General features: G+C 43.3%; 1 protein-coding gene across 2 annotated transcripts in view; it reads left to right on the forward strand.

Annotated features, from left to right (window-relative positions):
- Nucleotides 1-27,621, forward strand: part of SPART (spartin) — a 283,559-nt gene that overhangs the window by 82,951 nt on the left and 172,987 nt on the right. For both annotated transcript variants that reach the window (XM_069205523.1, XM_069205524.1), the window contains exon 3: nucleotides 21,270-21,467. In XM_069205523.1, coding sequence (XP_069061624.1) covers nucleotides 21,270-21,467 — 198 coding nt within the window. The remainder of the gene's footprint in view (nucleotides 1-21,269; nucleotides 21,468-27,621) is intronic.

Genomic DNA, 27,621 nt, shown 5'->3' on the forward strand with positions numbered 1-27,621 from the left:
GACCAAGAAATATCTCAAGACTGATTTTTCTAAGGTTTTATGGACTGATGAAATGAGAGTGAGTCTTGATGGGCCAGATGGATGGGCCTGTGGCTGGATTGGTAAAGGGCAGAGAGCTCCAGTCCGACTCAGACGCCAGCAAGGTGGAGGTGGAGTACTGGTTTGGGCTGGTATCATCAAAGATGAGCTTGGGGGGCCTTTTTGGGTTGAGGATGGAGTCAAGCTCAACTCCCAGTCCTACTGCCAGTTCCTGGAAGACACCTTCTTCAAGCAGTGGTACAGGAAGAAGTCTGCATCCTTCAAGAAAAACATGATTTTCATGCAGGACAATGCTCCATCACACGCGTCCAAGTACTCCACAGCGTGGCTGGCAAGAAAGGGTATAAAAGAAGGAAATCTAATGACATGGCCTCCTTGTTCACCTGATCTGAACCCCATTGAGAACCTGTGGTCCATCATCAAATGTGAGATTTACAAGGAGGGAAAACAGTACACCTCTCTGAACAGTGTCTGGGAGGCTGTGGTTGCTGCTGCACGCAATGTTGATGGTGAACAGATCAAAACACTGACAGAATCCATGGATGGCAGGCTTTTGAGTGTCCTTGCAAAGAAAGGTGGCTATATTGGTCACTGATTTGTTTTTGTTTTGTTTTTGAATGTCAGAAATGTATATTTGTGAATGTTGAGATGTTATATTGGTTTCACTGGTAATAATAAATAATTGAAATGGGTATATATTTTTTTTTTGTTAAGTTGCCTAATAATTATGCACAGTAATAGTCACCTGCACACACAGATATCCCCCTAACATAGCTAAAACTAAAAACAAACTAAAAACTACTTCTAAAAATATTCAGCTTTGATATTAATGAGTTTTTTGGGTTCATTGAGAACATGGTTGTTGTTCAATAATAAAATTAATCCTCAAAAATACAACTTGCCTAATAATTCTGCACTCCCTGTATATATATATATATTTTGTTTTTTTTTTAGCTCTGGGGAGGGAGGTTCCGTTGGGTCCCCAGCACCAGCCATAAGGGGTTAGGGTGTCTCTACCCTGGCCCCTTTTGTTATATTTTACATTTTTTTCTGGGATTCCACGGCAGCCGAGTCCCAACATGGCTGCCAACACTTTCTTGTTGAAGTGTTGACAGCCAGTCAGATCTCAGCATGAGATCAGGAGGGTTTGCAGAGCCTTTGCGTCCCTATATATACAAATTTAGATTTTCTTTATTTTCTCTAAAATTACTGAATGGATTTACACCAAATAACAAAATTGCCCCTTTCTCGGCCAAGAGCTACCTTTCTGCCAAAGTTGGTGTAATTCCTACCAGTGGTTCAGGCGCTATCGCTGTTCAAAATCTATAGGGAAAAATTAATGGGGAAAAGCGTTTTGGGACCCCTCCCTCTTTCTCAGTCCTCGCTTAATGGATCACCCTGAAACTTTCCAAACAGCAGCTGAAGGGACTACCTTTTTTTGGGACATTTTCCTGAAAGTTCATCAAATGGCGCCAAAGTTATTAGCAAAACAAAAAATGCTTTTTCTATAGATTCTAGGTCCTAACCTTGAGTACCTAGTGGTAACCGTCACTAGGTTATATATATATATATATATATATATATATATATATATATATACACATATATATATATATATACACATATATATGTGTATGTATGTTGTTTTTTGGTTTGCTAATAAATTTGATGCCGTTTGATGAATCCTAGCAATGTTGTTATGCATAGGTCTTCTAATAGTAAAAGTCCTACAGCTTTAAAACAAGAAAAAACAATGAAAGTCAATACTTATACATAATTGACAAAAAATATAATTTGTACCACCATAGATTTCAGATGTCGTCAATGATCTAATATGTGCAGTCATAAGCAGTGTTTCATAGCGGTGCAAGTTAAACTTATTTCAGTTACATGTAACTGTTGATTTTCAGTTTTTTTATTTTTAGAAGACATACATATAACTTCATTTCAACATTATTTTTTTACAGTGAATTTCTAAGGTTGCCTTAACGTATGTTAAAACCTTACTTCCTTACATACATATCACTCCATATAACTTAAAAAAAAAAATTTAAAGTAATATATTTTTTTGCGAAACATCAGCACCCAACCACCCGCAAAGGCTGTGCGTGCCACAGGTTGGCTGCAGGGCAGCACCCCCATCCCCTTGGGCTGCCAGTGCCCCCAATGACAATGTCTGTGGCCAGGCTGTCCCACTGACAAATACGTTTTTTTTTTTTTGTCTATTCCGCGGAAATACTGGGGTCCACGCTGTCGCACTTTAGAGTCCTGTGAGAGAGACCACTTAGGTGCTGCACTGGGTCCTATAGGACTCCCAAGGGAGCTTTCAAAACCTCCAGTGAGAGTCCTGCTGGACCAACAAGGTTATTTTTATTATTATTATTTTGGCCCTGTGGGAAGAGGAAACCAAACTCCCCAGAAAGATCTAGAGGATGACAGTACCCCTACCCTGTCCCTTACTACTCTGTTTTTTCTTTTTAAGTTTCAGAACACGGGACCAAGTATCTAAACAGTATATCCTTTTGTCCAGCCAGTGACATAGTGCTGTCCTGAGGGACTGATCCATCCGACGGTGGAAAAACAAGGCTGCACCCAGCTAAAACCACAAGGCTGATGAGCCTGATGAGCCCATTACTAGGGTGAAACTGGTTCTGGGTTGCTTGTGTTCTAGGAAGGACCTAGCTTGGCAGTTCAGGCTGCACTGTTTTTGTTGGAGCAGGATCAAAATTGATTTGCATCTAGCTGGGTCCAAAGTGAGGTGACATTGTGTGCAGAACATTTAATTTACAGGCCCTGGCTACTTGTAGTACCATGTTTTCAAAGGAGAGCACAAGAACTTTACACTGGTTAGCAGGAGTAATGTGTGCATAGTCCTTAAATTCAACAATAGCTGGTTCATCACATAAAAACAAAAACCTGTGTGGCCCTGTGGAGAGGGCCAGGTCCAACATGGCCCACTCTAGCCAAAACCTTGATGGGCTTTCCTGTTCAGACAATATAACACGAACAGTGGGCCGCTTTTGCAATGGCACTTGTCAATTTTATGTCCCTCTGAACATAGCTGATCCCTCTGTCAACTTCCTCCTGAGCCATTGGGCTGCCCTTGGGGAACCCTTCTCATCTGCTGACCCCATCTGTGAGACCCCTAACCTTAGTTTGCTCACAGAAGCATTTCAGTAGGCAGACAGTACTACCATGGCTAAAAAGGTGATGTGACCCATTACTCCCCTTGGATCAGACCCCGATCTGTTCCCAACCCACAGAAAACTCTGCTCAAAGGGATATAACATCCAACAAAGGCCACTGACAGCTATTGGTTTCAGGAGCAAGGCCCCAGGCCATCCACTGCCAGGAGGGGTCTCCAACTGGGAGCCTTCGGCAGGCTCCACTTCCAGCCTTGGTGTTGACATCTTAGGTTGCTCAGAGGTGGGGGCAACAGCCCTGGGTGTTAGACAATCTAATTCCGCTCTTTCTCTCACCATCTCATTGGCGGTATCCTGAGACTGCCCTTCTATCCCAGAGTCTAAACCCTGAGGCTGAACAGGCGCCTGGCAAGCCAGGATCTCCAGGCAAAACCACCACACTCCTCAAGGGTGACACACCCAGTCTATATGATGCAGGGGTCTGCCTGGTCCCGGTCTCCTGTCCTCTGTTTCTTTGACAGCACAGGCAGCAGCTTCAGGTCAGATGTGTTTTCACTAGGATTAACTTTGGGTTCTTCTGCCAGAGCCGGTAGCCCCTGATCCACTGGTCCTCCCATTGTGGATTGTCTCCTCCTGCTACCCCGTGTTCTCCAGCTGGACCTACGTACCCTCCCTTTGGGAGTAGTATCCCCAGAACTCTCACCCTTTGCGTACCCTGAGGCAGCCACTCCACGCAGCTCCAGTAGGGCTCTGGGGGCTGACAATGACCCTGCTCTGCCTCCACACCCCATTCTGAGATACCAGTACCATAGGGCAGAAAAAGTTAGGCCCTTAGGTTACCCTACATACCTTTCCTAGCACATACTGATCTGAGGCAAACAATCTTTATCTGACTTCCACTGGTATCTATCAGAGCAGTGGCAGATATCCCTTTCACTGTGATCCAGTGAAAGTGGCGACTCCAACCCTCAGGAATCACAAGCTTACCCTCTGAGTCTTTGTCCAAACTAAGGGACATTGAGGCATGTTCTACCCTTTGCTTCTGTAGACTACTCCCTCCCAAGGCCACATTAGCCACCCCTGTGAAGTTTCCACCAGTGGATGGTTTCTTAGAACAGACAAGTCCATTTCTTTGTGCCCTCAATTGCAAAATCATAGTACCTGGGTTGGAAATGCAGGGTCCTGGGCCCACACTCTCCAGAACCTCTCCCATATTCTCAGAAGGGGCATGGGAACCCTTCCCCTCCCACCCTAATTTCGGGGCCTGTCTGTCACCTTGGAACTCCCCCTCACTCTGCTGGGGTGGACTTGCATCACTCCCAGATACCTTCTTTTGGTCCCTTGTGCTGTGCCAAAGGTCTGCTTCCTTTGCAAGCTCCCTGGGGTCAGTGAGCTCAGAATCTATTAGGTGTTGGTGCAGCTCTGGAAAATAATAACTGAGCTTATACTGTGTTCCCCTTTGGACACTGTATTGTCGCTGCCACCTGCGGTGCTGTTTCCGCTCCACCACTGTTTAATCCTTTCATTTTCAAAGCAAGTTTCATAGGTGCACACATCTGAGGCAGTAATTGAATTTTGAAGAAAGGAAAAAATCTGGCCAAGAAAGGATAATTTATAAAGAAATTGATTCTGATGTCAGATTATTATAAGAGATTTTTGGTTTTACACAAATCCCTGAGTGACACTGTACAAACACACACTCTGGATCCCACCAGAGAACACCAATGTAAGAAATTGGGTTAATAGTTGAGCCAGGTGGAAGCCCCACTAGGTTAATAAACACAGTCCTTGTCTCAGTGAGCCACAAAAGTCAGTAAACCTGTGCTTAAGCCTATGGAATCTTGGCACAGAGGTGGTCAGGCTTAACCCCTTCGCTGCCAGGCCTTTTCCCCCTCCTGTGCCAAGCCTTTTTTTTGGCTGTTTGGGATAGTTCACGCTTATGCCCCCATATTTGTTTGTCCATATAAGCTATCCACACCAAATTTCTGTCCTTTCTTTCCAACATCCTGGGAACTCTAAAGGTACCCAGAGTGTGTGTTCTTCTGGAGGAGAACGAAAAATTAGCCAAAATGCAGCTAAAATTTGTTTTTTGAGGGAAAAATGGGAAAAAGTGCTGCAGAAGAAAGCATCTTTTTTTTCCCCTGCAGATGGCATTAACAAAGAGTTTGCAGTGCTCAAATCAGTCTTCCCAGCTTTCAGGAACAGGCAGACTTGAATCAGAAAACAATTTTTTTCAACACAGTTTTGGCATTTTACTGGGACATACCCCATTTTAAATATTTTTTGTGCTTTTAGCCTCCCTCCAGTTAGTGACAGAAATGGGTGTGGAACCAATGGTGGATCCAGAACAGCTAAATGTTTCTGATACGTAGACACAATTCTGAATTCAGCAAGGGATCATTTGTGGAGATCCTTCAAGGTTTTCTATAGAGCGTAACAATTGAAATGAAACATATTGAAACTGAGTTGAAAAAAAACAGCCATTTCTGTCTGTTTTCATCCGTAACTTTTTCCAGCTATGGCAGATTTTTTTAAAGCAATATACCATTACGACTGATGGACCCTTCTGGTTATAGGAAAATATAGGGCTTATAGGTTCATCAGGAACCCAGGTAAATGAGTTGCCCCTTGTAATTGGTTTTTGTTCTATACTGGGTATACAGCAATTCATTTGGTAAAATATATAGAGTAAAAAATAAGTATGAAGGAAACCTATGTATTTCCAAAATGGGCACAAGATATGGATTTTAGAAGCAGTGGTTATTTCCAAATCTCTGACTTCAGGGGTACCAATACTGGCAAGTGAATTACAGGGCAGTTCTCAAAATGACTTCTTACACGCCGTCTTACATTTGGAAGGCACACATATAGAGAAAGATAATTGGCAATAACACTTGTGCTTCTATTCTGTGTTCTCCCAAGTCTTCCGATAAAAATGGTACCTCACTTGTGTGGGTAGGCCTAGTGTCCGCCACAGGAAACACCCCAAAACGCAACATGGACACAACACATTTTTACACTGAAAACGTATGTGTTTTTTGCAAAGTGCGTAGCTGTGACTTTTGGGCTCTAGCTCAGCCGGCACTTGGGAAACATAGCAGATCTGTACATTTTTGAAAACTAGACACCTAGAGGAATCCAGGAAAGGGTGACTTGTTGGGCTCTCAGCAGGTTCTGTCACCCAGAATCCTATGCAAACCTCAAAATATGGTTAAAAAAAAACAAATTTTCCTCCCATTTCGGTAATGTAAAGTTATGGAATCTGAGGGGAGCCACCCTCTTCCTTGGACCCATCATTCCTCTAAGTCTTCTCTTTAAAATGGTGCCTCACTTGTGTGGGTAGGCCTAGTGCCCACAACAGGAAAAGCTCCAAAACACAACGTGGACACGTCACATTCTTACTCTAAAAATTGACACTTTTTTTTGCAAAGTGTCTAGCTCTGGATTTTGGGCTCTAGCTCAGCCGACACTTAGGGAAACCTAGCAAACCTGTACATTTTTTAAAACTAGACACCTTTGGTAATCCAGGAGGGGATGACTTTTGGGGCTCTCACCAGGTTCTGTCACCCAGAATCCTTTACAAACCTCAAAATGTGGCTTATAAGCACATTTTCCTCACATTTCGGTGATGTAAAGCTCTGGAATCTGAGGGGAGCCACAAACTTCCTTTCACCCAGCATTCCCCCAAGTCTCCAGATTAAAAAGGTACCTCGGTTGTGTGGGTGGGCCAAGTGCCCATGACAGGGAAGGGCACCAAAAGACAACACGGACACATCAAAATGATCTGTTACAAAACAACCTGTTTTTGCAAGGGGGCACACCTGCATTTGTGGTCCAGGCTCTGTGGCCATCTAGTGAAATCTACCACACCCAGACATTTCTGGAAACTAGATACCTGGGGGAATCCAGGGAGGTGTGGCTGGCGTGAATCCCCCAACATTTATTCATGCCGTCCCCCGAAAACCTTAAATTTTGCTGAAAATTCAGAATTTCATCCTATTTCAATGTAGTATTACCCCACCAGCACAAATTTCTCACCATCTAGTGTTCCTCACTTGTGTGGGTGCCCAAAGCAGAGAAAGCCTAAAGACGTATTAAAAAAAAACGAATGTGCTTATAAACTCGCTGTGATATCCCCCCAATCTCTACACATTTTTGGCCCTTTCCTGTCACAGGCACTAGGCCCATCCACACAAGTGAGGTATCATTTTACTTGGGAGACCGAGGGGAACACTGGGTGGTAGGAAATCTGTGGTTTCTTTCTGATTCTGGAAGAATATGGCATAGTAATGCAAGGAAAATGAGTGACTTATAGTCACATTTTGAGGTTTGCAGGGCATTGTGGGTAAGAAAACTTGTTGGGATCCATGAGAGGCACACCACTCTGTACTCCTCTGGGTTTTTAGTTTACGAAAATATCTAGAATTTGTAGTCTTTCCCTAGAGAAAATGTACACCTTGGCAGAGAAAGACAGGAATACAAATATTACTGCCCATCCATCTATTCCTCAAGTACACACACATACTAGATAGATTTGGCACTAGCGTGAGTGAAGGTTCAGAGCGTAAAATGTTATTAACAAGAGATTTCACAAAAATGAAATGCACTGTTAATAATAAAAAGGTTAAAAACCTGAACCAATGTCTCACAGCTTGTGATCTGTAAAGCCGTGACAAGGCACCAACCTCTTTACAAACAATTCACACACCTTACATGCGTGACACACACAAGACCATTCACACCGCCAGTGGCAGGCCCACCTCATTACAACACTCACATCAACAGACAATGTAGAGACAATGTACACCCTGGCAGAGAAAGACAAAAAAGACAAATATTACTTCACAACCAACTATTCCTCAAGTACACCCACATACTGGTTGGATTTGGCATGAGGTTGAATGAAGGTTCAGAGCGTAAAATATTATTACCAAGAGGTTTCCCAAAAAAGTAAGGTACTGTTAATAATTAAAAGGTTAAAAACCTGAACCATGTCTCACAGTTCGTCAGCTGTAAATCGTGGCAGGGCACTAAGCTCTTTACAGGCCATTCACACACCTTTCATACATGACACACACAAGACTATTCAAGTAGCATTTGGCTAGTGTGTGTAGTGACCAGCAGCAAGTCACTGCTCCCACAACGCCAGCCAAGCGCAAGTCCACGCACACCACCAACCAGGTGCCACACCACCACCCAAGCGCCACTCCATGTACACCACCAGCCAAGCACCACTCCCACACACTGCCAGCCAGTGGCCACTCCGCGCACACTGCAAGTCAAGGGTCACTCCACGCACACTGCCAGCGAAGCACCAGTCCAGACACACCGCCATCCAAGTACCAGTCTACTTACATCGCCAGCCAAGCGCTAGTCTACGTACACCACCAGCCAAGTGCCAGTCCACGCACACCGCCAGCCAAGCACCAGTCCACGCACACTGCCATCACACTTTTTTATGCAAAAAAAGAAAACACAAATCAGTGGGAAGTAAATACAAAACTAAAGCTACAACACAACAGCTCTAACTAAATACATCACACTAATGCCAGCCGTGAAATCTGAACAAAAAAATATAAAGTGATACAGACCAGACAGTTGCAACCAAAAACTCTGAGTGTGGTAGAACTTAAAACATGTGGGCACACACAGCCCAAGCTTAGAACGGCAATCGGGGCAGTACATACGACTCATTCGGAATATCTGTTTGTGCACATTTCTTAGCAGTAGAGTTTTCTTTTTTTTTTTTTTTTTTTACCATGGGAGGAATGTGTTCAGGAAAGTGGTCATCTTTCAATCTGGCCAAGTCCTCCACCACTACTTCTGTAGGAAATCTTGCCTGTTCCACTATAACAAGGCTGCCTATCACGGACTCCTGAAACATAACAAATGCCATCTTTGACTCTAGAGAACAATCCTTGAATACAACAAAAGCATTCAAGGTTGCTAAATGGAACAAATGGATAGCCAGCGTCTTACACCAAACATACGCCTTACGAACCGCAGTGTAAGGTTGCATCATCTGATCTACTCTGTCTACACCACCCATGTGCTTATTGTTGTCTAAAATGCACACAGGTTTACACACTTTAGTAACCTCACCCCAAACAGTCACAGGTGAAGTACTTTCATCATGGATGGTAGTCAGCATGTAGACATTCCTTCTGTCTGCAAATATCACAGCTAGCAGCTCACCATTACGCAAGGCACTGCACTGTCCCTTCTTAAGTATTTTATACACAGGCTCTCTTGGATAACCTTTACGATTAGAGCTGACGGTGCCACAAGCAACAGTGTCCACTTTGGCCAATTTCCTGAACAGTTGCACACAGTTTAGAAGTTATCTACTTACAAATGGTGCCCTTTGTTAGATAGTTGTCTACCAAGTTCACACACAATTTTCTCATTACCTCCAAAAGTGGACGGACAACCAGAGGGGTCAGTAGAGGAATCACTACCAGTGTAGACCTGGAAATTGTAGACATATTCTGTACTACTGTCAGATAGCATATACATCTTATTTCCATAATGTGCCATCTTGCTAGGAATGTACTTCCTAAAAAAACAAACGGCCCTTGAACAGGACCAAACAATCATTTACAGCTATTTCTTTCCCTGGAACATAGATCTCTGAAATCTAATCTACAAAGTAATCAAGGACAGGCCAAATCTTAAAAAGACAGCCATAATAAGGGTGATCTCGTTGCAACACTAAAGCATTATCATCAAAAATGCAGCATCTGAAGAAGAAGCAAATACCGATTACGATTCAGGGTTGCAAGAAATATAGCTGTTGCCATCAATGGACTAGTAGACCAAAATGAAGGCAGTGACGGCTTCCTTAACAGGCCCATCAAAAAAGTTAAACCCAAGAACTTCTTCAACTCATCCATATTTGTGGGAGTCCACTGGGTAGCTCTAGAGTGGTGGGTTATGCCTAGCACTGTTGTCCCTCAAATACTGTTAGCATAGAAGTAAGTCTGCTCAACAATCTCATCCAAAAATACGTGATCCATAAACAACTGAAAGAAATGTATAGGCAAAAAGTTTTCAGCATTCATTGTACACACTGCAACACCGCTAGAGGCAGGCAGCACCGCCTGCACCATGTTTGGGGCAACCCAGGGTCCAGCACTTCCAATGGGAAGCCTTTCAGCCTCAGGCTGCTATCCAGATGCCTCTTGCTGCACTAGTGTCTATGTCTAAAAGCGGCATTTCATCCGCACAGAGAGTGGCTGCATCATCAGATGATTGCTCTTGGACAGAAAATTCCCTTCCGGAATCTGGGCCTTCCTCCTCTGCCTCAGATGCAGTCAGTCTCTTAATTATGATCAGAGGAAGGCTCAAAAAGGATACCAACACCCTGCTAAGCATTCATCCTGCGGCTGGCCGTAATCCTTACGAGAACAAGTAACTTGACAAGCAAGTCAACAATACCCAACACAGTGTAAAATAAGTAATAAATAAAGTGTGGCTTGATCAAACAAAAAGTAAATCTTATGACATATAGCAATTGCAAGGTAAAGTCAATCAAATCAAAGCACACAGACATATACACTGTAAATACCGCTCACTTGCCAGAGACAGCTAGACACACCCGCACCTACTCTGCACAGACACAGCAAGCACCAACAACAGTGCACTAAAAAGGAAAAACAAAATAAATTACAAATAAGACAACACAATTCACGTTGTTCACAAATCTAAGGAGTATTTCACACACAATAAAACATAAGCTAAATATGTTACATTTACAAAACAAACTAATTCATGCATGGCAATGATGCTCATTTGGAGTACATAATACAAAAAAGTTTTTCCTACCAAACATATGCAAACTGCAGTTCTACCACTTCCAAAACCGCAATCAGGACCAACAGCAGAGGAATGAAAAGCTTTGAACTAGAACAAAAAGGAGAAATAAAACATTATGATTAGAAATGCAAATACTGCGCCAGCCGACAAACACCCCGCCACCAAACATTTATAAAAATTCACTGGTGTCTAGTGGTTTCTGCTCCCCTTGGGGTCAGATGGGTCTCAATCAAAGAGTCTGATCTGCCCCTAAGGGAGTCAGAAACGGCCAAATATATTGCCCCAGAGGGGAGTGACCCTTCCCCAAGGGGCAATACGTGCTGACGTCATTAGATGCCGGCGGTGGGGAGGTTGAGAGGTGGCAGCTTCCTTAATTAGTGGCCCCCGGGAGGAGTGGCAGCGCTTCCTCCATGGGCGGGTCCTTGGACATAATAGTTACGTCTGCGGCACAGGACAAATGCAGCCGAGGACGTTACCATTATTTATGCCGCACTCAAACAGTAATAAAATGTAAACACAATGGAAGAAAAACCCCAAACCAATTCAGAAAAATAGAGTAGAATTTATTAAATGAAATGTCACCAAGCTGACAGAAAAAACAATCACTAGAATCGGAGCTATGCACGTTTGCAGATGTAAAATAGCACCAAAAAGCACAAAGCGCTACTCTTGGTTATCTGGTCATGCTGAAACAAGGTAAATTCATATGTTCAGGTTGACTGTGAAGGAGCGCTGTTCAGATACAGGCACCAGGTTGTCCACTGAAGAATTAGCTTCTCAAGTCTGCAAGAGGAGCTGCCATTTGTGTTTGCTGCATAGAGGTTATTGTCTCTGTGAGGAGCTGGTTGGGCATTGCAGACTATTGCTGTTCCTTTTGTAGTGCCAGATGCTGTTTGTTGCTGGAGCTTCGCATTGGCAGTCGACACAGACTGTTGCTGTTGGTGCAAATTGCAGGTCCCACTGGAGCTTCACGTTGACGGCCGTCATAGCTGGTCGTTTCTCTGCGTAAAGTGGTCGAGAGGAGCCCAACAGATCTTCTGTATCTTCACCTTGAGGTGTACACTCTGATGATTTAGTGCTGGTCAGCAAGGCAGTTACAGGGAGACCTCCAGAAGCTTATCCCCCTGTAGCTCACATAAGAGGTCTGCCAACTGACCCTTGGAGTCACTTCTGGGGAGCCTGTGTTCAAGGCAAGCAGGTCTAGGCTTCTGTTTTCTGTGAACTATTAGAAAAATGCTTTTAATACTTTTGGTAACTTAGATAAGAGAAGCCTTACGTAACTGAGGAAAGTCGCTTGCAGCACGGTGACGTGATGGATGATCGAAACCCCACTTTCATTTCGAGGGTGGCAAAGATATAGGTCTTTGTCTTTAGTGGGGTGCCTTTATGTGAAGCACAGCCCAAAAGCAGAATTCAGCGGACCAAAGGGAAAAACACACCTGGCATATAATCCTGTATCCTACTTAATTTGGTGATGCCAGTAGATTTTATTTTAGCAGTTTTTTTAAGATTGGTAAAGCTGATGCACGTTCAGTGTTTAAGGGGAGCTCTTTTCAGAATTCTGGAGCAACAGCAGCAGGGCAGTCCTTCTTCTCAATTTTCCTCAGGTCCAGTGGTGTTCTAATGAGAGATTGTTACAGTCCCAGTTTTATCTCCAGTGCCAGCCTGCAGGTGTGGAACATCCCCTTTGTTGAACCTGCTCACATTTCTGGTTTTGGCTCCAAACTGTCCAGAGCCGCACAGGGCAGAGAGGTCAGATCTGAGCTGCATTTGTAAGTGGCAGGGCAGGCAGCTGTTAAAATTTAGGAAGTGGTTAGGCAAACCTTGAGGCTACACTTAGAAGCTTAGAAGGCTGAGTACAACCCCCTACTCAAGACATCCTGCTCAGGAGAGGAACATCCTGCACCAATCCCAAGGCTTTTTTTTTGGTCCATATCTGGAATTAATACACAAAACTCCACGAGGCGTTCCTACTCATGCGACCTTACACATGAGGCAGGAAAATGCCAACTTTCTAAAAAAATTAAATAAAATAAAAACATTTAAAGAATAGTAACTTAAAATCTGACTTTTTTTCTCAAGGGATTAATAAATTACAATTCATTTAAGTGGAAACAGCATTTCTCTATTTGGCTCTAAACTAAAGTTATCAGTTTTTTAGTGTAATAAGGTAACAAAGTATTAGTCTAATTAAGAGCTAGCCTTACAACAGTGAAAACAACTTTAGGAGTTTTCACTGTCTGGACATTTAATACTTAAATAAACATGCCCTACTTTTGAAATACATGTACCTTGCCCAATGAGACTTTTGGGGCCCCCGTAGGGTTACTTATAAGTATTAAAAAGGAAGAGTTAGGCCTCGCAAAAGGCTAATTTTTCCAGATCAAAACACTAGTTTAAAACTGCACTATAGGCTCCAGTGGCAGGCCTGAGACATGTTGTACAAGGCCACTTTAATAGGTAGCAGAATGAGTACTACAGCACACTAGTAGCATTTCATTTACAGGCCCTGGTACATCTAGTTCCATATACTAGGGACTTATAAGTAAATTAAATGTACCAATCGTATAGATCAGTTTTACCATGTTTGCAGGGTAGAGTGCAAGCTTTTTACCACTGGTTAGCAGGAGTAAAATGCAAAGGAATGCAGAACTCACGAGTGACCTTGCAGAGAGGTCCAGTTCCAACAGATTCTTAAACTTTTCCACATATGGTACTACACCCTGATAACCATGAAGGACCTAGGCCTAGTGAAATTGGCCTGATGTTGGCAGAATGTGGTAGTTAAGGTGACCAGTGGCAATTCTTTTGGGTACCTCGGAAACTGATAGATTGTTGGCAACAGGTTAGAGCAGTGGTTTTGGTGATATAAGACCAAAGGATACAGAAAAAACGCATTTATTTAACATGTTTGCAAGGCCATAGTGTTGAAGGTTCTGTACCACTAGCATGGCAAAGTACCCTTTGTAATCATTTGTTAAAATTGCCTTTCATAGTGATAGTGAGTCTATGGTGAAACGAACATTCCTGACATGAATGTGGCATATTAAAGTTTGTTACATGCTTCCTATAAAATACATGATGCATGCGCTGAGAGGGAAATTGGTGGAATTTACCACACTTTTCTGGCTTTTCTAGATATTTATGTTTGGGATGAAGCAGGACATACTCTTCCCATGTCCCCTTAGAACATTACAAATTGTTTTTTAAAAGTTGGTTGGAGGAAGAGACGAAATTAATTGAAGTTAAAGCAGCTTAAGCACCAGGCGACAATGGAATGTTGTTTCCATCGAAGATGCTCACAGACTGACTCAGTACAAAGTGCCAGATAGAAGGTAATGAGGGTTAGAGGGTGGGAATGTGGTATGTACTGAAAAAGGGCAGCACTGAAAGATCTTCTGGAATCTGGGGAAGAAAACTTTGCACTTTTTTTTCTCCAAAAAAATGTTTCAGCAAAAAAGTGGTTTGACATACGTATATTATTCTTTGAGGCCACAAATATTAGATTTTTGGATTTGTGTAGTTTAATACACACACACAGCATTTAGTGAACAGAAATTCCTGTAAATGTCTTGCAGAGGTATCATGTGGAAGAATGCTAACCCTAGTTATCTGGTTGGCAGTAAGGATAGGAGCATTCTGTCAATTGTGTAGTACCAGGTAAGACCTTTGAATTCTTCATGCTGTTTGATTGTTGCTAGATATCTTTAGTGTAGTTAAGTGGCCATAATTATTCCAAGATGAAGGTCAGAAAAGTTGTAATGTGGATGTTATGTGGAGGTGCACATAGACTTCGTTACAGCAGTCCTGGTGGGATACTGTCATCGCTTGTAGCAAGATAGGCCTTTGTGATGGGAGGAGCTGTGAAAGACTCCCTTCAGAATCCACATGATGTAGATGATGTGCTTCACAACAATGAACTGCAGGCCAAGTAAGAGATCACTGTTGAGACTGATGTTACAAAGTGTGAACTGCATTGTGTGTTTGCTATAGACTTCTAACCACAGATTCCTCACCTTGTGAATTTCCCATAGGGCTCAGACTGGTTTTGGAAGATTTTCATAGCAACTCCCGTGTGTGCTGTTAGGTGGCATTGTTTGGCTCTTGGTAGGGTCCGCCCTGCTTTGATGTGACATAATAGTCCCTATATCTGCACCAGCTCTGCACGATGATGTAGAATCCTCTCTTTGTGTGCCTTCTGACACAGATCCAGAGCTTGCTCCCTGAAACCTGTCAGACTTGATGGCATTTTTTTCCCCTCAAAATGTCCAGTATACAAGGGAAAAGGCCCCCCTAAAACTACACAATTTCACTGTGCACGGACTGCCACAAGCAGATGTCTGTGATAGATCCACAAGAGGTCTGTCTTTGAACACTAGCAATTTCATTAGTGTGCCACCTTTCTGCAGATCTACATACTGGGCCTGAAGGTAGTGGTAACCAAGAGTTCCAGGTTTGGAATGCCCTTTTTAGTCTGTGCAAATCTACTAACTTGCATGTTTTAAGGGGTTTCACCAGTTCTTTGCTAATCTTTTCCCATACCAAGCAAGGTTAGAAATTTATAACTGACAAGGGCAGAAGTGAAACGTCTTCCAGGGTTGGAAAAATAGTAGTTGGAGGGAAAGTGAACTTCTAAACCCTCAAAGGATTTTCGCATGTGCAAATTTAAAAATGCATATGTTCTCATGCTAAAATACAGTTCACAAATAATTTCTAGGATTACAGTTTCCTGTATTCTTGTGAATTCATGAAATGCATAAATCTGCACTAATGCAAAAACATCTACCCTGGGTGCCTTTTGTGACTTTCTTTAAGAATTAGGCCCCAATTAGGTCTGGCGTTAACCAAGACCTTTTGTTTTTATTAAAATTGTATCCTGAGGTCTATACTTCTGTCAGCTGGCTTCACTGTGAGTGACAGCAATATGCTCTTTCCTAAGGAGCATATTGTCATGCAAAGTTGTTTTGTTGAGTGCCAGGAACCTCTGGGCAATATGTGCTTTTTGAGAGCAATAACTATTTTTGCTTTTTGCCAATGTTTGTTGGTCTGGCGAGGGGCCAGCAGCTCCCACAACAGTAACGTTTTACAAAAGCCATGTCAAAACAAGACACACACTGACAAAACCAAAAGACTGGCCACCAATGTCGGATGTATTGGCTTTGCCAATGCTTGCTTATTTTCATGTTTCCCATAATCTTGTCAAAACGGTAAAGCTGATTTTTCCATTATGCATATTTTGTTTAAATGCTAGCATGCATCAACAGGTTTTACTAATAATGCTTCAAAGAAATGGTACCTAAAGTGTCAGTAATAGCAAGATTAGCAAGATATTTTTGTTTCTAGTTGTATTTTTGTGAAGGTTTGATTTTGAAAGCAAAGAATCATCAAACTTGCTTTCAAGCTTATGCAATCATTTGCACCTAATCACAGAGCATTCTGGGAGCATTATAGATAGGCTCATATTGTTAAACTTTGCATACGTGTGTACACAGTTTTTTAATGGAACCACTGTCAGTAGTGCAGGCCGAGCTTCAGCATTTATTTAGATCTTTCACCCTAATGATAAATGTTTTGCATTAATGAACCATAAATACAAGTTCGAACACCATAAACATATGGACACATATTACCTCAACTGCAGAAAGTTCCCTTCCCTACTCCATAATGTGGTACTGTAAACTAGCAGCCACATCGTTTATGCTGCAGAGGGCTGGGCCTACTTGTCCCAAGGACAAACTAAACATGAAAACGTGTTGTCTTTGACCCCAAACAATATGTCCTAGGTGTCTGGCTATAAGAATTCCACACCTATGGCTCTACTGTGTTTCTGAGGCGGCATGCTTGGATTCCTTCCACCGGATTCCCCAGTTGCATACAGCAGTTGTTGAGAGCTATGCCATTCGATGGGACCCACCTCTTCAGAGACAAGGCGTATTAGTCCCTAGAGCGTTTTTAAATACAGTAAGACAATGGTACTCTTTCATGGGCACACTCTGCCAGTGTGCCAGTTCCCCCAACAATTTCACCCCTTACGAGGCTTCAGGAGGGGATATCAACAGAGTTAATACCAGAACGTGACTCAACAACAACAAAAGGCCTCTCAGTCCTTTTGTAGTAGAGGAAGGGGATCAGGGCACCTACGTCAAGGACCCCAAAGGCAATGATTTACTGAAACCCAAGCCACCCCCTCTAGCAGTTGTGGCAAAACGACCTTCAGTTATCCTCTGAAGTGCATGATCACCTGGTGGGAAGACGCATCCCCTTTCACCTGTCCAGGTAGAGGAGCAATATATCCGAGTAATAGGTGCTCCAGATTTTGGAAAACTGTTATTCCCTGCCCTTCCTGTCACATCCCTCGGTTATGCTACTTACCACACAACACCTCCTGGAGGACTACTTGTACATACTCTGAAAGTTCAGGCTCTCTTGGCCAAGGAAGCCGTAGAGAGGTTGTTGACATCAGAGATCTGGACTGCCTTTTATTCCTGTTATTTCCCAGGGCAGGAAAGGACAGAGGCATTTCCCCCATCCTAGATCTTCGTCCTCTGGAACTACCAGTTAAAAATGTTCATAATGGCCCAAGTTCTGATTGCCCTGGAAGCAAGTGACTTGATGGTAGCGTTGGGTTTGCAGAATGCCTGTTTCATATTCCCGTCCTGTAATCTCATGGGCCATACCTGTGGTTTCAGGTTGCCCAAGAGCACTTTCAGTTCTCCATGACTTAACAGTGCACCTCGGGTGTTCACAAAAGTGATGGTGGTGCTCCATACGTCGATGATTAGTTGTTAGAAGGCTGGCTCGCCTCAAACAGTCGTACAGCACTTCTGACGAAGGCAGACTTTTATTGATGTCTTTTGGTTTTTCCTTAAATGTGCCAAAGTCACACCTGACTCCTTCATGGCATCTCCCCTTTATTTGAGCCATCCTGGATACAGTGGTCTTCTGAGCCATCCATCTGCCCCAACAAGTCCAGGACATTCTGGTTATGATCCTGATGTGCCAGTCTTTGACCTGGGTCTCAGTGAGAGCACCTCTGAGGCTTCTTGCCCTCTTCACCTCCTGAATCCTACTTGTGGATCATGTTAGGTAGCACATACAGGCTGTGAAGTTTCAGAGGGCTCCGCACCAAAGGAAGCTTTCAGATTCCATCCTGGTTTTGCAGGAAGCTGTGAAAGACCTGCAGTGGTGGCTGCTTTACCACAGTTGGACAGGCAGCTGATCTCTGTCACACCCAGAACTAGCAATTATGACGGGTGCATTGTTGCTAGTATGGAGAGTTCATCTGGGAGAGATGGTGATCAGAGGACTCTGGTCTCCAGAGACGACCCTCTTCCATATCAACTTGTTGGAGTTTGAGGAGATTCACTGAAGGTGTCCCTTCCAGCTTTCAGGGAGGAACTGTTACAGGTGCTCACAGTCAACAAAATTGCCATGTGATACTGCAACAAACTGAGCGGTGTAGAGTTGTGAGTCCTGAACCAGGAGTACCTATTACCTGACAGGATCTTAAAACTCTAGGGTAGATAAAACACAGCCAACATTGCCTAGCAGATCACGAGTGGCAATTACTCTCTGAGATGTCAAAGGGAGTCTTCCAACAATGGGAAACCTTGGTTCGATCTATTTGCCACTGCAGAGAACATTAATTGCTTGAGCTTTTGTGTTTTACATTTCTCAAGGCCGTTTTTCCTTGGAGATGTCTTCCTCCTGAATTGGGGCTCGGGATTTCAGTACACTTTTCAGCCCCTGCCTCCCCTGTCCAGACTAGTGAAAAAGTTCAAGAAGACCAGGCCCAAATTATCTGGTGGCTCTGGCCTGAATGAGGAGAATGTGGGACCCATAATTCTTTCTAGCCATGAACATGCATTCTCTGATTTGGCTGCCCTTTGGGGCGGACCTCCTTTTGCAGCCGCAGGGCCGGTTCTTGTACCCAGTCTTCACATCCTACACCTCTATGCACGGAGGTTGAACAGCAACAGTTGGTGGCTCTTAATCTTGCTCTCAAAGTAGTTGGTCCCCTCCTGGCAATCAGGTGTACTTCCACAAAAACTGTATCTGCAGGATGCTGGGAAAATTTTGTTGTCTGGCATTCCTCCCACGACATTCAGCCTTCACAGACAGAGCTGTCTGACATTTTATTGTTTTATCTCTCTCCAGCTCAGCAAGGTCTTGCTGTGGCAACAGTTAAGGGTCATCTTTTGGCCCTTTTGGCCTTCCTACAGTTACCTGATCAGCCATCTCTTTTTAAATAACCAGTTGTGATGTGTTTCTTGAAAAGGCTAATCCATGTTGCCACCACCACCTTTTGTGATACCACATTGCAACCCCAATTTAAACAATGCACAGCTGTCCTATACGCCATTTGATTATAAAGACAGTTTTTCTCATCTCTGTCATATCTGCACAAGTGAGTAAACTTCAGGCTTTGTCTATTTAACAACCTTACACATATTTCTTTCCAGACAAAATGATCCTCCGGACAAATGTGGCTTTGTTGTCAAAGGTAGTTACACCCTTCCATAAAAGGTCAACCCATTGCTTTGCCATCTTTTTAAGCACCATCTGACCCATCCAAGGAAGATGAGCTGCTCTATCATCTTTGACCTAATGAAGCCCTCAGTTTTTTCATCGAATGGAACAGAGACCATAGATTAGACAACCCTCTTCCTTTGGGCTTCAATGGTGCCAAAAAGCTGAAAGTGGAACTAAAGAGAACCATCTGCCAACAGATTGTTTTATTAATAAGAGAATCTGCTATGGGACAGCTGAGAAGCAGCTCCCAGAAGGCTTGCATGCTCTTTTCACCAGAGGAAAGGCTGCTACTACTGTGCTGGGGCATGGTGTGACAGTCTTGGACATCTACCTAGCTGTTTAATTCCACAGACTCACCACATGGGGAGGTACTGCATTGGTTTCTGTTCCCAATGTAAGAAGTCTCTATCAGAAGAACAAGTTGTCTACCTTTGGTAACTCCATTTCTAGAATCTCTAACTGCAGATTTCTCCCCAACCCTTCCTCCTCCCCATTCTGTGGAATGGACTCATACAGCTCATTAATGCAATCCCAAAGTTAGAGATCCACACCCTGGCATATTCTGATTTGTGTGGGCTTTGTGCCTGAAAGCGGCGTAGACAGCGGTTGGAAAGAAACTGACAGCACGCGTAGGTCGCAGAGTTATATTGGGCCCAATATTGCGACCTGTGTGGGACAGAACCAAAAAGGAGACACAAGATGCCACCTCCCAGCCTGCAAGGAATTTGCTATGAAAATCTTCATGATCCACTCTGGTGCCTGCAGGAGATGCACTAGGTTCCTGTACCAGATAAAACATTACCAAAGGTAAGCAACTTAATTGTTTTGTGCCCAAAAAAGAAAGTAGCGAATGGCTGCCCTAGGGAGGGAGTTAAGGGGAGCAGTCTTTAGGGCTAGGAGTAAGACTTTTGTTTTTGGAGAATCAAGGCACAGCCAGTTAAGCTGCATTTGGCTAGTTTATTCGCACAACATTCTGTGAATTATAGGCCGATTCTGTCCCTTCCCTCTCTGCCTACCTCATTCCTCACTTTGTAGCGAAGTGCAGTCAGCAGAGGTCGCATAACATGCATGCACAACTCTTCATAATTGAGTTGGATTCGTTGGTCATGTGTTGGGAGCAGCTAGGTTGTAGTGCCTAGAAATCGTGTACATATTTAGCAATGTCAGCGACTGGAAAGCTACCATGGGAGATGCCCAGAATTCGATGAAGATCCGATTAGGCAGAACTAGTGGCTCCCAGTTCGTTACGTTTCCATCTATTGCCCCTAATTGTTGCAAGGTTGTCTTAAAACGCCAAGATTTTTTGGGGGGAGAGGTAAGGAAGTGTTGAATGCTTTTTAAGACGTATTTATGGAGCACACGATCACATTCAGCAGTTGCTGAGGCATATGCCACTCGAAGGCAATTTGATGAACGTTTGACTCAACTCACTGGTTAATATTTTACACCCAGCTCAAGAATTGTGATGTCTTTGTTAGCAGCATTCTCTGTCAAAGCATATAAACGATTTCGGCTAGTATTAAACCGCACAGTCTGTTTCAACATGTTTCATTGACCCATTTAATAAGCAGCTGTAGTGGACGCTTATCGCGAAAGGAAGTAATTCCAAAAACCACAGTGGCAGGGTTTGATATCAGAGTTGGTTGTCTTGTGAAGCACTTTGTACCTTTGTCGTTATATGTTATTTCACTGATACATCACTCTTTTCTTCTAAACTTTTGAAACCTTTTTGTCTTGCAGGTTTGCGATTGGTTGTATCCTCTCATGTGTACCCAGTCACCAGTTCTGCATTACAACACTGGAGTGTACATGTTCCCAGACGTGATGTCTCAAGTTGTTGGCTGTTATGTGGGAGTAGTTCTGTCTGCAGAGCTTCCTGCAGCTGATAGAGAACTTTTTGAAGACCTTCTAAGTCAGATGTCGGACCTGAGAGTCCAGGTACTGAACCGTACTTTTTCTTTAACTTTGAGGGCCTGATACCGATATATTAAGGCATAACAAAATAGACTTCCTACTACAGTCAATTTAACGTAAGACGCGAAATAAACCTTTGTCATTCCCTTTCTTTAAAAAGCGCACAAACGGTTGTACAGCTCTAAATAGCATTTAAATTAGTTTACTGTACAAACAATCCTTACTTCAAAGGAAGGTCATATTGATTTGTCAAAACAACAAAGGATCGTATCTCTTTTTTTCGTCCCACTGCGACAAACCTGTGAACCATTAGAAAAATGCTTTGAATACTTTTAGTAATTTAGATAAGAGACGCCTTAGGTAACTGAGGAAAGTCGGTTGCAGCACGGTGACGTGATGGATGATCGAAACCCCTCTTCCATTTCGAGGGTGCACAGATATAGGTCTCTGTCTTTAGTGGGGTGCCTTTATGTGAAGCGCAGCCCAAAAGCAGACATTCAGTAGACCAATGGGAAAAACACAGCTGGCATATAATCTCGTATCATACTTAATTAGGTGATGCCAATAGATTTCATTTTAGCAGTTTTTTTGAAGATTGGTAAAGCTGATGCACGTTCAGTGTTTAGGGGGAGCTCTTTTCAGATTTCTGGAGCAACACGTTAAATGAACTCTAAAGCGAATCAACCTAGGTGGTCAAGGGACCGATAGAAGAAAGCAAGTGGCAGGATTAAGAGATCACGATGCTGTATGTATAGAGAGCAGAGACTGACGTAGAGGAATTAATGCATTTAATGGAAATACAGAGAAAAGGAAACTTAGTTGAGAATGAATAGTGAGCCAGCTGTTGCAGCTAGGAATAATTTAACACATTTCCGCAAATGCAATTCTTCTACGAGAAACACACCACCTAGGTACAAGGTATAGCTTCATTGGCTGCAATGTGTATACACGAGTCTTGCATTCAGGATTCACCTAGTGCTCCAGAGGGATAGGAATTTTATTGCGTAAACCCATCTCGTTTCATTTATCCAAAGTACAAACCTGTAAATTTTGACAATATGTATTAATATCCGTTTCCCTTGAAGGCAATCCTGGGCCTTCCCTTCTGCGTGCTTATTTACTGCCCACGCCTTTCCGAGAGGCATTGAAAACTCTCACAAACCTCCTACTAGCAGTGCCCACTGGAAAAATAATATATGGGATTAAGTACTCCTGCTGTTCATTATAAGGATATTGTACGTCACCGAGGAGTTTGATGTCTTAATGAGAAACGAGGTTGAAGGAAGAGTTCCTTTATAAGGTTATGGAATTCAGATAGTGAATCAAGTATGAGCCTACCCAGATATGACTCTGTAACATTTGGTGGTCTTCCGCGGCAGCTCCTGCAAATATCAAAGGGGGGGGGGAGGGGAGTGTTGGTGGGAGAGGGCGGGGGGACAAATAAATTTAAAGAAAAATAAAAGACACAGTTTGCTGCAGTCGACTTCTGTCACCTCACTCGTCTTCCTTTCCTGTTCTGGTGTCCCAGCATTCACTGGGACACCTGAACAGGCTCCCCAGCAATGCTGGTGCTGCTTTCATTCTAAAGCTATCATGAAAGCAGCGTCAGGATTGGTCTGAGCGGCTTGAACTGCTGCCTAGACACACCCATGGTGCCTGTGCAGTTTCTCCAGCCTGCTGTGTACACAGCCGGGCTGGAGAAACCTAAGTGAGCATGTGTGTTTGGCTGTCCTGAGACGATTGGCCAAACACACATGCACACTTAGGTGCACTTGATTCCTCATCCCCTCTCCCACTTCCCATGCCCCAGCCCCACCCATCCCTTTACATGCAGGCTGAGCCAGCAGCAGAAAAATAAAACAATATTCAAGTATCGTTTTACTTTTCTCCTGCTGGTTCTTAGCCAGTAGGGCGACGCTTCTCCACAATTGCAGAGGAACCGCCCCTGGTGGTCTTAGAGGATAATTTCACTGACGAGGTCAAGGGGAAAACCAAGTCCTATTTCAAACTAAACCAAGGTTCAGGGAAAGCTGATGGCAAAAGTTATTTTCCATGAGACTGGGCTGAGTAGTGAACAACATTGTGCACAGTGACCCAAATGGTTTAATGCCTGGTTGCACCATGTGTCACTGTCGTAATGCCTGCATCTGGCTCGGGCCAAAGTATATGAACTGGCAGGTACCAATGCCCTAGTTATGGCTTCTTGTTAAGGCCTTCAATTGGTCAGCTGGCTTTTTCTTTAGGAGGTGCTGAGGAGGATGAACTTCAGCCCCTATCCCTGCAGATATGTAGAAGTGCTGTGTAACCATGTGGGCCAAGTTAAGGTAAAAATGCTGTCTAAATCTTTACCAGTAGAAAGAGGCCCACATCAGAGCTTCATCCCTACTATTATTTTCCCTATCATATAGCTGATTGCTGTGTGCATCAGGCCGGGTGACCAGATGTGGAGCTATTAGTGCGCAGAAAAGTTGAAGAACGACTATACCCATATACGGACAACGGGCTCCTGTTTCTGAGAGATCGGAGGTACCAGGTACATGTTTGAAGCACGTCACTAAAGATTTATTGATAATTGCTAGAAAATGGGGTCCCTAGTTGTCAGTAGGTTTACACCCTGTCAAAGTATGGACCTTCATGCTAGTCAGGTTAAGGGGGATACCCAGCTCAGATAACCCCTGCTTACCCCCTTGGTAGCTTGGCACGAGCAGTCAGGCTTATCTCAGAAGCAATGTGTAAAGCATTTGCACATAACACACAGACATACAGTGAAAATACTACAAAAGGATACCACACCAGTTTTAGAAAAATAGCCAATATTTATTTGTGTAAAACAAGACCAAAGCTAGAAAAATCCAACATACAGTAATAAAGATATGCATTTTCCAAATATTACTTAAAAATACAGTTCCTTGAAGTCGATAGCTTAGTCGGGCTATCATGGTGTCATGAACAACAAATCCAACAGTTCAGGCCGACTGCAGGGTCACGGGCCAGCTACGGTGTCTGGGAGACCCACAAACAGTACCTTGGAAATGTAGGGCGTCTTAATCCTCGTGATGAGATCCGGGATGCGGCGTCACTGACATCGGCAGGTGTAGGTGGGCATTGGTTCTGGAGGTCGTGCAGGGGTCGTCGGACCTTTGAAGTCACACGCTTTTCAGATCGAACTCCTGGCTGATGACTACGTCAGGATCACTGGCGTTGATGACTGCGTGTGAAGCGGGGCACAGCTCAGTGTGGCGACGTCGGGTCTTGGTGCAGGCAGCGGCATCGTTGATGGCATCGTGGCGGTTTTTCTTCTGTTGCAGCACAAAACACACTGTTCCCTGTGCTGTAGGCAGATGAAACTGAAGTCGTTGATATCCCTGAGACTCCCAACAGGAGGCAAACTGTATTTCAAGCACTTGGATCAACTTCACAAGCAGGATACACAGCAAATTCCAGTCTTTGTCCTCTTTAAGGCAGAAGCAGCAACTGTAGGCCAACCCAGCAAAGCAAAGGGGCAGTACTCCTCTTCCAGTTCTTCAGCTCTTCTCCTTGGCAGAGGTTCCTCTTGATCCAGAAGTGTTCTCAAAGTCTGGGGTTTTGGGTGCACTACTTATACTCATTTCTGCCTTTGAAGTAGGCAGACTTGAAAGGAAAGTCTCTGTTGTTCACAAGATCCTGCCTTGCCCAGGCCTGGCCCTAGACCCACTCTGAGGGGTCAGAGACTGCATTGTATGAGGACTGGCACAGCCATTTCAGGTGCAGGTGTCAGCTCCTCCCTCCCCACACTAGCCCAGGAAACTCATCAGGATATGCAGGGCACACCTCAAGTCCCTTTGTGTCACTGTCTAGAGTGAATTCACAAACAGCCCAACTGTCAGTCTGACCCAGACGTGGATTCCACAGGCAGGCAGAGGCACAGAATGGTTAAGCAAGAAAATGCCCCGTCTCTAAAAGTGGCATTTCAAACAGACAATCTAAAAACCAACTCTTTTGAGTTCAAAGACCCCAAACTCCATATCTCTATCTGCTTTCAACGGGAAATTACACTTAAGAGGGATTTAAATGTAATCCCCATGTTAACCTATGAGAGAGAGATAGGCCTTGCAATAGTGAAACCCGGATATTGTAGTATTTCACAGATGCAATTATACTAGGTTCGACTGGATACGTAATCTTTTAAATAAGTACCCAAGTGTTGAGCACTCAATGGCATCAAATAATAAAAACAATTGTGAAGAATGCACAACTGACAATAATGCCTTAACCCATCAAAATAACAAGCAGTTCCCTGTCAGAATTAAGTCCACAGACAACTGCTCTAATTTTAGTTATCCAGTATGTCTCCAATTTCGTTATTATATAGACTCTGTTACCGCCTGTCTGGTGTATCTGAGCAGTAGCATAAAATCTTAATTTGGTCAATTCAAGAGTGGCAAGTTTGGCACAAAAATGAACTGATAATGGGTAGTTACTGTCCCTATTTCTGATAGTTCTAATGTGTTCTTGGATTCTCTCCTTAAGCGGGTGAGTTGTGCTACCCACATATATCTTATGACAAATGCATAGGATACAATAAACCACATATTTAGTGTTACAGTTGAAATGTTCAAGATGGTATGTAATATTAATATTGTATTGGAAATGTCTCAACCTGTCAAATGTAAAAGGACAAACCTTGCATGAACCACTTTTTTAGAATCCTTTGGATAGTGGTGGTAACCAACTTGGATTAACCCTGGTCTTTTGAGGTTCCAGATTTGGGCAAAACATGTTACGTTTTGCCTCTGCTGCATGTAACCCTTGGTTTCTTAGGGATCATCATACTAAGAGTGTTATCCAACCCTAAAATGTGCCTGTGTTTGTGCGAGAGGTTATACAAAATATGACTGAAACTATTCTACAATGTGATGAATGATAACTTGATTATTCCTAGAAAAGGTGTTTTTCTACTTGAAAGAGTCTGTCTATTGACACTCATTAGTCTTTGTTTTGCTTGCTGGATGATCTCCCTAGGGTGTCAAATTTTTCAAGACTCTCTTTTCTAAAGCCTCTAGTTCAAAACGAAAAACCTTGTCATTATTACAGTAAAGCCTAAGGTGTGTCATCCCTCCATAAGGTATAGCCTTTGTTTGCAATTTCAGATATGCAGTTGTTTGCAGGAAGAATCAAATGACTTGCTGCGTTTTTTCTGAAAAGTTTAGGAAAAATCTTGGACTACCCTACTTAAAGAGTAACATATAAATCTCCTATGTGTGTGTGTGTAACTGTAATATGTAAAATAAATCTTATATGGATTTCTGTTAAGAAAATAAAGTGATGTAGTCTGTCTACGTTCCCAGTCCAAATTAGAATAACATCATCAATAAATCTCCCCCAGTAAATTATGCTGTTTAACCCCTTTGCTGCCAGGCCTTTTCCCCCTCAGGTGCCAAGCCTTTTTTTGGGGTATTTGAGGCAGTTCGTGCTTAGGTCCTCATAACTTTTTGTTCACATAAGCTACCCATGAGAATTTTGTGTCCTTTTCTCCCAACATCCTAGGGATTCTAGAGGTACCCAGAGTTTGTGGGTCCCCTGGAGGAGACCAAGAAATTAGCCAAAATACAGCAAACAATGTGTTTTTTAAAAAAAACAATAATGGGGACAAAAAGGCTGCAGAAGAAGGCTTGTTTTATTCCCTCTGAAAATGGCATCAACAAAGGGTTTGCGGTGCTAAAATCACCATCTTCCCAGCTTTCAGGAACAGCCAGACTTGAATCAGAAAACCACATTTTTCAACACAATTTTGGCATTTTACTGGGACATACCCCATTTTTACTATTTCTTTGTGCTTTCAGCCTCCTTCCGGTTAGTGCCAGAAATGGGTGTGAAACCAATGCTGAATCCCAGACAGCTAAACATATCTGAAAAGTAGACAAAATTCTGAATTCAGCAAGGGGTCATTTGTGTAGATCCTACAAGGTTTTCCTACAAAAAATAACAGATGATATAAAAAAAAATGAAATTGAGGTGAAAAAAACAGCCATTTGTCTCCATGTTTTACTCTGTAACTTTATCCCGCCATGTCAGATTTTCAAAAGCAATATACCGTAACGTCTGCTGGACTCTTCTGGTTGCAGGGATATATAGGGCTTGTAGGTTCATCAAGAACCCTAGGTACCCAGAGCCAATAAATGAGCTGCACCTTGCAATG

This window comes from Pleurodeles waltl, chromosome 8, assembly GCF_031143425.1.
Source record: "Pleurodeles waltl isolate 20211129_DDA chromosome 8, aPleWal1.hap1.20221129, whole genome shotgun sequence".
Classification (NCBI taxonomy): Eukaryota; Metazoa; Chordata; class Amphibia; order Caudata; family Salamandridae; genus Pleurodeles; species Pleurodeles waltl.